The sequence below is a fragment of the Oratosquilla oratoria genome, chromosome 6 (assembly GCF_046742065.1).
Source record: "Oratosquilla oratoria isolate Oo_2021 chromosome 6, ASM4674206v1, whole genome shotgun sequence".
NCBI classification, from domain to species: domain Eukaryota; kingdom Metazoa; phylum Arthropoda; class Malacostraca; order Stomatopoda; family Squillidae; genus Oratosquilla; species Oratosquilla oratoria.
In genome coordinates this window covers 66,266,116-66,276,115 of record NC_134782.1, presented here as the reverse complement: position 1 = coordinate 66,276,115, position 10,000 = coordinate 66,266,116, and the positions used below count along the sequence as shown (strand labels likewise).

The 10,000-nt window shown below is 40.4% G+C and overlaps 2 protein-coding genes across 2 annotated transcripts in view; both read right to left on the bottom strand.

Moving 5' to 3' along the window:
* LOC143026544 (uncharacterized) overlaps window positions 1-10,000 on the bottom strand; it is a 339,242-nt gene that overhangs the window by 255,222 nt on the left and 74,020 nt on the right. The gene's annotated exons all lie outside the window — the stretch shown is intronic.
* Window positions 7,083-10,000, bottom strand: part of bcn92 (LYR motif-containing protein bcn92) — a 12,369-nt gene continuing 9,451 nt past the window's right edge. Inside the window, exon 3 of the mRNA XM_076187098.1 lies at window positions 7,083-7,763. Coding sequence (XP_076043213.1) covers window positions 7,713-7,763 — 51 coding nt within the window. The 3' untranslated portion in view covers window positions 7,083-7,712. The remainder of the gene's footprint in view (window positions 7,764-10,000) is intronic.

Sequence of the window (10,000 nt, the reverse complement as noted above, 5' to 3'; positions counted from 1 at the left end):
CCAAGGAAAAAAATACTTATTTTTTTTCCAGAGCCTTTTTTCATTTTTTTTTTCTAAATTTCACCAGAGCCATTTTTTTAATTACCAGAGCCATTTTTTATACTTCCAGAGCCATGTTTTTGCAGGTTCGATTTCCTTCAAACTATTGGAAGGCTAACTCATTACTCATGTGCATGAAAAATAACTTCTTCTTCTTTTTTTAAACAAATCAGCCTTTAATTTTGGGGGGAGGGAGAGGGGTGAAACTGATCGGCAGACACAGCGCCTCTGTTTCCACTGGCAGTGGTTGGGGATGGAAATGCACGACAAGCCTTGCAATACACCGTTAGAGTACCATCACTGCCCCGATCCACTTCAAGCCAATCTAGGTTCCACGAGCGTATAATAGATTCATGCTTTACTGATTTTCGTTTTCCTTGGTCCTTGCCCGTAGAGTTTCAATTAGGCTTTGCTGGTCCAGAAGTGGTTCCTGCCCTCAAATCACTCTCCCTCGATTCTGAAAAGACTGAATCTGAGGGCAAACCATCTTCATTCGCTTCACTAGAAATCGCTCTAAGATGTACGATCATCGAAAGTTTCGCATGGACGTGACGTACAAACGTAGACCTAGCTACTGTAAACCTAAGCTAGCTAATGAATACTTTTTTTATTTTTGTGTTTTTATTCTCCTTCCAAAGATCCATATTTATGAACTAAATATATAATTATCAAATGTTCATATTTTTACTTAAATTTATTTACTTTCAATTACTAACCAAACATTTGATTCTATCTTGTTTTCTCATAGATACACTAACAAGGTTATGAATGGGATTTCCAAGGATCCCTCCAAGGTCTCGAGCGAGTTTGCATATGTACAGTGTACGTATGCATGTGGTGATGTGGTATTGGGTATGGTGCATTGTACATGTAGTCAGCGTGTTGATTAGGCAGCTAGCTGCATGCAACCAATGAACTTCCCTGCATACAGGTACCATGCAATTCGCAACTAGCGACATTATGTAGCACGATAGTCGTGTAGAGTCTAGTCAACATGTACTATAGTATACGCGCGCATGCAGCTGATACGAAGCTAGGCTAGGTAAGCCATTGAACTCTAGCAGCTATACCGCGTAAACATATGTACGTACATCAACAAATTAAAGTTGATTGATGCGTTGCATTTATGATATCGATTGATAATGCAGTGATTGATCACGGGTAAGTTGTGTTTGCTCTGATCCTTTCATCAATGGTGATGGGATTCAGGGATTGCCCAATGATAGATAATGCATGAAAAACGTTGAATCTTGCCGCGGGAGCGATTTTTTTTTTTTTTTTTTTTTTTTTTTTGTGGGGGATCGCTCCCGCTATTGAATTTGCGAGAGCGACATTGGAACTTTCCCGAGCGAAATCGCTCGTCGCTCCCGTGTATTTTTTTTTCGCTGATTGTGACGTAGATACATATACCAACGGCTTCCCCCCCCCTTACAAGGGAGGTAGCTAAAGTTAAAGACATAAATCCACTCCCATTAATTTCATCGGACATACTCCATTTCCATTCACCACCCCTCCCTCCCTCTTTTCTTGGCTCCTCCTGGATGACTGATCACCCCTGCATCTCGCCCACTGCCCTGGGTCAGAAGCAGTGTCACAAGACACAGCACATCCACAGCAAGGCCGCTTCATTTAATCGGCGACCCCCCCCTCTCCGTCCCCTCATGCAGAAAAAGAGAAGACGGGGAGAAATCCCTTCGGACTGCGTCAAAATATAATTCACACATACTCCCTCACCCCCCCATCCCCCACCCACTCCCTTCCATGCATCACAGCATCATCCATACACAACCATTCTCCACTCACCCCTATCTTCTCCCGTCCTTCCTCAACAGACATTCCCCTCTTTCCCAATGTCCCTTGTACCCCATACATCCATCTCATCCATGGGCACCCCTCATGTTCACTCCTTCCACCTCTGCCTTTCACACCTCTTTTACTAATCTTTCTTCACTCATTCTGACAAATACTACAAAAGATTTTTGGACTTTACCCGCTCTGCGAAGTGGCTAGGCATGAATACCTTTGCCTGAGCTCTGGGTGATTTAAGGCCGTATATATACTCTTACTGTAGTCACGCGTTGACCCTCTTGTGGGTCTCGAACCACCATCCAATCAGCTTCTCGTCTCCAGATGCTTGCTCCCTGAATCACTTGGCCACCATTCAAAAACAAATAAACTAATAAATAAATATATGAAATAAATAGATAAAAAATAAGCGATACACTCTAAGTCATGCTTTAATCATGTAGTTATTATCATTATCAAATCCTTTATAATCATCACTATCATAATTATCATTATCATCGTTTATTATTTTCATTGCCAAGGCGTCGTTACTTGCGACAAAGGTCGAGGCAATGGCGGTTCGAACACTGCCACCGGCGAAGTTTGACCAAGGGGATGGTTAATTAAATTCCACGCTACAAAGTCTTCTGTGAGGGACACCGTCCTAGCCCTCCGATAGGGGAGAGTATGTGACGTTAAACCATATTATTATTATCATTGTGATTACTACTATTATCATTATTCATTATTATAATTATCATTATTATTCATTATTATTATTATCATCATCATTATCATTACTATTATTATCATAAATGGATGGGTGTATAGGATGCAGTGCGTAGGACGAGGCAAAACGAAGCGAAGCGTTAGGTCTTATAAACCAGGAGAGGGTCTCATGAGGCTTGTGGAGGGGTGGAGTGGAGTGGAGGGAGGGGGAGGTGTTGATGTCAAGAGAAACCCTAGAACAGCGAGTCAAGCGGTCTGTGGTTTCGAATTTTGTTTTTGAATTGCGGTTCGAAGCAATTATAGATTGCCAAACTTCCAAAACACTTCATTCGCACGCAAGAAATACTCAAATCCCTGTGATGACTGAGAAAAATCTAAGAAAATTGCAAAAAGCAAAAACTTCCCTTGATAGGAATATCCACTGACAAAGTGATTCACAGTTTGTACAAATTATAGTACGTGCGCTCCAAATCAACCTTAGTTCATGTCTCTCTCTTATTTCCCGTCTATATGCTACTTTATTTCTTATTTGTATTCTGTACATAGTAAAGGTGTATAATACAATGAGTATCACTTTTTAGGGTTATAGCAACGATTTTAATAAATTCTGTGACACGTGGCATCAGCGCTTCAACCCCCCCCCCCCCTATGTTGCCACGCCGAGGTGTCACCGGTGAGACAGCTGGGATGGGGGATAGCTAGTCGTTGTTATAATACTTAAAAGATGATACTGTACTATACAGCTTCCTTTTCTATATACAGACAAATAAATCAAATAGCAAATAGATGGGAAATGAGAGAGAGACAGGCATGTACTAAGGTTGATTTGCCAGCGAGCCTCACGTCGTATGTCACACCTTGAACGGACTTCTTGCAGCGCACAGGCTATAATTGGCTTTACAATTAAGAAATTTGTTTCTCAATGCTAGAAATCCAGTCTGATTTCTGTCAGGATATGTTGGGTCGTGTGGGATCTGATACCCTCTTTTTATCATTTTTTTATTTTCTGAATTCCTGTAATTTCTCCTTTACAAGTTGTTCTCAGTTTAGAAGATGACATACGAAAGTTTTATGCTTCAATTGTTTGTCAAATTGTACAGCACGACCCACGCTACAGTTCTCAACGTCAATGTATATATATATATATATATATATATATATATATGCAATAAAGACACTAGGAACGTGTGTTTACAAATGCGCAAGTAACCACTAGGAAAAGTAACGAAGCAGAGCGCTTTCGTATAATTACTTATTCAGTGCTGATACAATGTAATTATATAAAAGCGCTCTGCTTCGTTAGTTTACTTTTCCTAGTGGTTACTTACGAATATATATATATGTATATATATATATGTCACAATCCATGACCGTCGCGCAGAGGATTCGAACCACCGCCTATAGACCCAAGAGAGTCCACAGCACCCGCCTTTAACCACTCGACCACAGACGATCTAAAAGTGTACTAACTCGTAATCTAACTGATTACCGAGATTGGGGAGGTTGCTAACTGCCACCCATATAACCCCCATTTTTTTACAGTACACCTAATCGCACCAGTGGGAATGGTAAGGACTAGATCGAATCCCCCTCACGCTTCGCCATCGTAACTATTTGAATAATTATTCAAATAGTTACGATGGCGAAGCGTGAGGGGGATTCGATCTAGTCCTTACCATTCCCACTGGTGCGATTAGGTGTACTGTAAAAAATGGGGGTTATATGGGTGGCAGTTAGCAACCTCCCCAATCTCGGTAATCAGTTAGATTACGAGTTAGTACACTTTTAGATCGTCTGTGGTCGAGTGGTTAAAGGCGGGTGCTGTGGACTCTCTTGGGTCTATAGGCGGTGGTTCGAATCCTCTGCGCGACGGTCATGGATTGTGTGATTGATGTCGCTGTCCACTAGCGAATTATTCAAATATATATATATATATATAATATATATATTTCGAGTGTGTGATGTATTTTCCTATGTAGTATTTAGCTTGCGGTTAGGCAGTTTTTCTGAAGAGAATGAATGAATTTGTCAAATATTTTGAATTTCGCATCATGAAAATCTCTGGTTGGGTAAAAATTTTTGCTCTTAACTGTCAGAACGTGAGAATCAAAAGCACAGTAAGACGATCCCATCGTCGGTTGATCCTCCTTCGAGTTGTTTCCGAGAATACAGCACGAAGCTTGCGTGCTAACTGCCAAGGTCTGGTGAAAGCCACTGAGCCACATGAGGTCTGCTGATACCGAGAATAGAAGGAAGAAGAAGAAAAGGAAGGAAAAAAAAAAAAAAAAAAAAAAAAAAAAAAAAATTATTTTCGGCCGCAAAAATGAAACGACGGCTGAGATCATCGGTCGCCATATACTGTGTACACAGTAAAATAAAATATGTATATATATATATTAAATGTGTACTGGTCGTTTGAGGAGTCGTAATAAAATCAATAATAAAAAATCAAAAAAATCCCGTGCTCTATATATTCTCATACTAACCTCTCCCTCCCTCCTTTCCCCGAATCCCCCATACAATCGCCTATGCGTGACCCGCTCCCCAAAACTATAACCACACTTGCCTTTTTCAGTGCTGCAAGCACTTACGTGTCTTCCCACTCGCTTTCCTTTTCCACTCCTTCCTCCTTCATGCACCTCCTACGCACCCTCTCCATCCTGCCTTCCCCTACGGACTTCATCTCTCGCCCTCTGAGTGTCCTCCATATATACCAATGGTTCTCAACATATGGGCCGTGATCCCCCAAAGGGGACCATGGTCTGTTCTTACAGATTATTTCAATCGGATATGTATGTGTATATATATATGTGTATGCATATACATTCATATATATACATTCATATATACACATGCACACACACACACACACACGTGTATGCATATACATTCATATATACACACACACACACCCTTTCTCCAGCAAACTTTAACCTCACCAGCCAGTCCACCAACACTACCTCCTTTTTTTTTTAGACATTTTGCATGGCATCCATCCAGACCTGGTGCCTTACCTGCTCTCATCATCTTAACTGCCTTTACTTCATCTTTCCTTATTTCTCCTCTATTTTCCTCACTCATCATGGTCATTTTCTTAGCACTTCCCACTGCAACTATCTTTCCCTCCCTATCCTCCTTCACATTTGGCAACTCCCTAAAATACTCTGCCCATCTTCCCCTTACTATATATATATACACACACATACATACATCTTGAAGCCTAAATCCTCGTTTACACCGTGCAAGTTGAGAGGAGATTCAAGTGCGCAATTTACTTGAACTGAAGAGAAAAGTGAGCATGTATATTTTCACACAGGCCAAGTCAGACCCGTGTAAACACATACTTGCTCATTTTCCTCTCCAGTTCAACCAACTTGCACTTGCCTCTCAATATGCCCCGTGTAAATAAAACTTCACTCACACCACTCACATACTGCCCTGGAAGTAAACATGGAGAGGACAGATGTGGCCAAGTTTGGAGTAAGATACATGTCCAAGATGAACTTTGAATTCAATTTCCAATAAAGATAAACAGAGGGTGGTTTATAGTGAAACTGCAACAGTTCATGCTTTATTATGTCATGTAAGGTTGTTGGTGGCTCTCTTATCTCCCACACCTTTCCCAAGAAATGTAGGAATACCTAAAAGCATTCCCTTGCTTTTTGATCTCCATTTTGTCCACCTTTTTCTCTGTATGGGGTACTAACCAAATCTTATGCAATCAACATTCTATGGGGGATTTTGTGACATCCCTACAGACCAGGGTCATGCATTGTTTCATGATTACAAATCTCTATTCAAAGAAGGCCAAAGCCACTAACTTCAGTTTTCCATCTTCATTTCAAAGTAATACTCTTCAGTGTAGTGTTGCCCTTAAGGATAGAGTTGTTGGATAGTCTTCTACAAAATACAACTTTTCGCTCCTGTTGTATATATTTTATTAAAGACATTTCACCAGTGCTTCTACCCTCATGGGCAATGTGCTTCAAGAAATAATTTAGTTCATGGTACTGGGTTTACTATTAGGTTGTGGACATACATGGGGAGTACTTTTCAGCAATGCATGCTAAAGTGTCAAATCATAAGCCCTACACAGTACAAGGTAATCTTAATTCAGAAAAGTCACATCTTGTCAAAAAGCACTGCTAGAAGATTGAGGTACTTGTGTTGCTTCTCCTAAAATGAGGAGTGGGACGATTGTTGTTGATGGAGCAGATAGGAGATACGGTTGTACTGGATTGTTCAAGTACAGCATCTTAATAAATGGATATAATAATGAGAGTGCCACAAAAGGCAAGTTGGGTGGGGGGAGGCAGTTTTTGGTCAAACCTAGCTATGGGTTAGGAAACAAATGAAGTAGGTGGAGGGCTGTTGGTCATCATACTCTATTTGTCTTCATGGTACTCAACCCCTTCTATCCTAGTCAACACTCCCTTTCACTCCAACAGCCACAGGGCTATTCATAACTACAATATTATCTCAGTAGCACAGGTGATATACCATCCCAGGAGGAACAAGGAAACAACATATGAAAATATGATCTCGGTTTAAACAACAATTACAACAAAGTACATTGAATCTATATACATATCTTTACACATCAAGGCAAACTGAGGTAATCCTTATCTTAAACAGTTTAGGTAGATTTAGGTTGAGCACATTCTATGACTATTTCGGAAATGAAGATATGATGCCAGTGAAGAGGGGGAGATGGTTTGTCAGTGTTGATATAAAAGGCTGGATTTCTTCCATTCTCCTCCTCTATTCCTCAAGATTAACCCTCAACATGGCAAGGAACACAATTCCACAATTACATACATTATTCCTAGCTGTGGAACAATCTTGAGTGAAATCAATTTTGGATGGAACAATGAGATCATTGTATACAAATTTTCCTGTCACCTCTTTATTTCCGTTCTCTCAAATCTACAACAAAAACGGGAAAAGAAAAAGTAACGATAAACCACCAATGAGGAGGAAAAATAGAATATCCAGCCTTAAAATAAATAATGTTATAACATAGTGGATGTGATGAATGATATTTGTGCTCTGGTTTCATTCAAGAAGCTCCTAATATCCTTCTGCCAACATTTTGCTAGATCTGGTCAATCTGCAGATTGTTCCAATTCATGTACAGTTGTTCAATCATGGGCATAGATCTACTTTTCAATCACCAACTTTGGAGCTTGGTACATACGGTTCAACACCACCTGAAACAACAAAATACAGAATCAAGAAGCTGAATGTGTAACACAAATGACAAAGTCTTACAAATGTACATCTAACAGTATTATCAACCTTGCAACCCTTCCATACTTTGGGTGCTTAACCTTTTATTCTAACTGCAAGTATCTAAACATACTTCTAGGATTTGTGTTTGCTTCTATACTGAGTATGGATTCCACAGCCATCCATCCTTAATACTTCCAGCCAAAAGGTATTCAATCTCCTTTCTATCTCATACAATACTGGCTTATTACCCTATGATTATTTCCAATGTCATGGTTCTTCTTAAACTTGATACTCCTGTACTTCCTTCCAATACTGTACATGGAACCAGGCCCTAAGAGGCACATGTAAAACCAACAAATCCATTACTTTACCACACACACCCAGGACATCAACCCAGCAAACAACTCCCAAGAAACACAACACCACCATTAACATACCAAAATAGAGGTCACTACTCAGCACTAAAATAGAACCAAAATAGAATTCATTGGCCTGGCAACAAGTATCAAGTACCCAAGCTGTACTTGTATCAACAACACTTAAATATGTGGCAGACACTGGGAACAGCAAAAAGTAACCACTCCCATTCTCTTCGAAATTGTTGCTCTATAATTCCTAAGCCAAAAAAATAAAAAATAAATAAAAAGTAACAAATTACATAAAAGTACAATCAGAAAGTAGGGTAAAAATAAATCTTGCTGAGGACAAATGATCAGCATGTGATTCAGCACACATGACCAAATGGCAATCACTTCAGGGAGGGCTGTCGATATTCTGTATATTTACTTTATCTAGTCCTGTCCCTTTAAAAATGTGGCACTATTACTCAAACTTAAATAACTTTTTTTCCATTTTGTTTAATGTCACAAACTGGAATAGAGACCGTAATAACATGATGCAACAAAACCATCCCTATAGGTCACCTACATTCAGAAACTAAAATCCTCCCAATAGAACATCATGTGAAAATGAAAGGAACAATATCCAACCCCAAACATCACACAACTTTCACATTATACCTTACTAGCACCACCAACAGAATGTGACCAAAAACCACACCAGCAGTATACTACTCAAACATCTACCCAAACACATTTACACCCAGATAACTAAACTAACAATTCAATAAAGACAACTGAACTTTGATCTCCCACAACCAACAGATACAAGTCACACAGAAAACCCTTGCACACCAGACAAGAACCACACTAGTATGTCTGTGCTCAGGATATTATCTGTCATTACAACAGCACCCTCTTATGCCTTTACTTTTTTTAAGAATGTCCCCTTTGGTGCTACAGGTAGCAGGATTCCTAGTCCTATCCCTATCCCATTTTTTGTCGCCTCATACGACTCAAGTGGGAAGACTTGGTGGCAGCATTCTTTTCCCCCACCACAAGGTAGGCGAAAAAAGGAAAAGAATATTCAAAGAAATGCTACAGGACATTAACAAGAGGTGGTGGGACAGCATAATGGAGTGACAGTTGCAGTATAATAAGTGTCATTATTTCTCTATGAACAGACAAAATGATGTGGCTCTGGTCCATAGGAGCACCCCCCCCCCCCAATATAGACCCTAAGGTATCAACTGCTTTGCCACAATAACATGTAGCCAATACCCCAGATGGGGAAAAGTGTAATGAGAAATAGACATTTGGGAATGGATGCTAGGAGGAGATTGTACAAAGGAGTGATTGTGCTGACAGCCTTGTATGGGGCAGAAACATGGAACATAAGAGAGGAAGAGAGAAGTAGTTTGAATGTGTTTGAGATGAAATGCCTGAGATGTATGATAGGGGTTACTAGGCTAGATAGAGTGAGAAACAAGTTGAGGAGGAGAACAGGGGTGGAAAGAGTTGGGAGATAGGGGTGATGAGAGTATTGGGATGGTTTGGACACACAGAAAGAATGAATGAAGAAAGATTACTAAAAGGTGTGTGGAAGGCAGTGGTGGAAGGAGTGAACATGAGGGGGCAACCTAGGATGAGATGGATGGATGGGGTAAAAGGGGCGTTGGGAAAGAGGGGAATGTCTGTTGAGGAAGGACAGAAGGTAGGAGCAAATGGAGAAGGGATAATGCTGTGATGCATGAGGGGGAATGGATGGGGGATGGGGGGTGAGGGAGTATGTATGAGAAATGAATTGATGCAGCCCAAAGAGATTTCTCCATCTTCTCCTTTTCTACACAAGGGGACAGAGAAGGGGGTTCACCAAA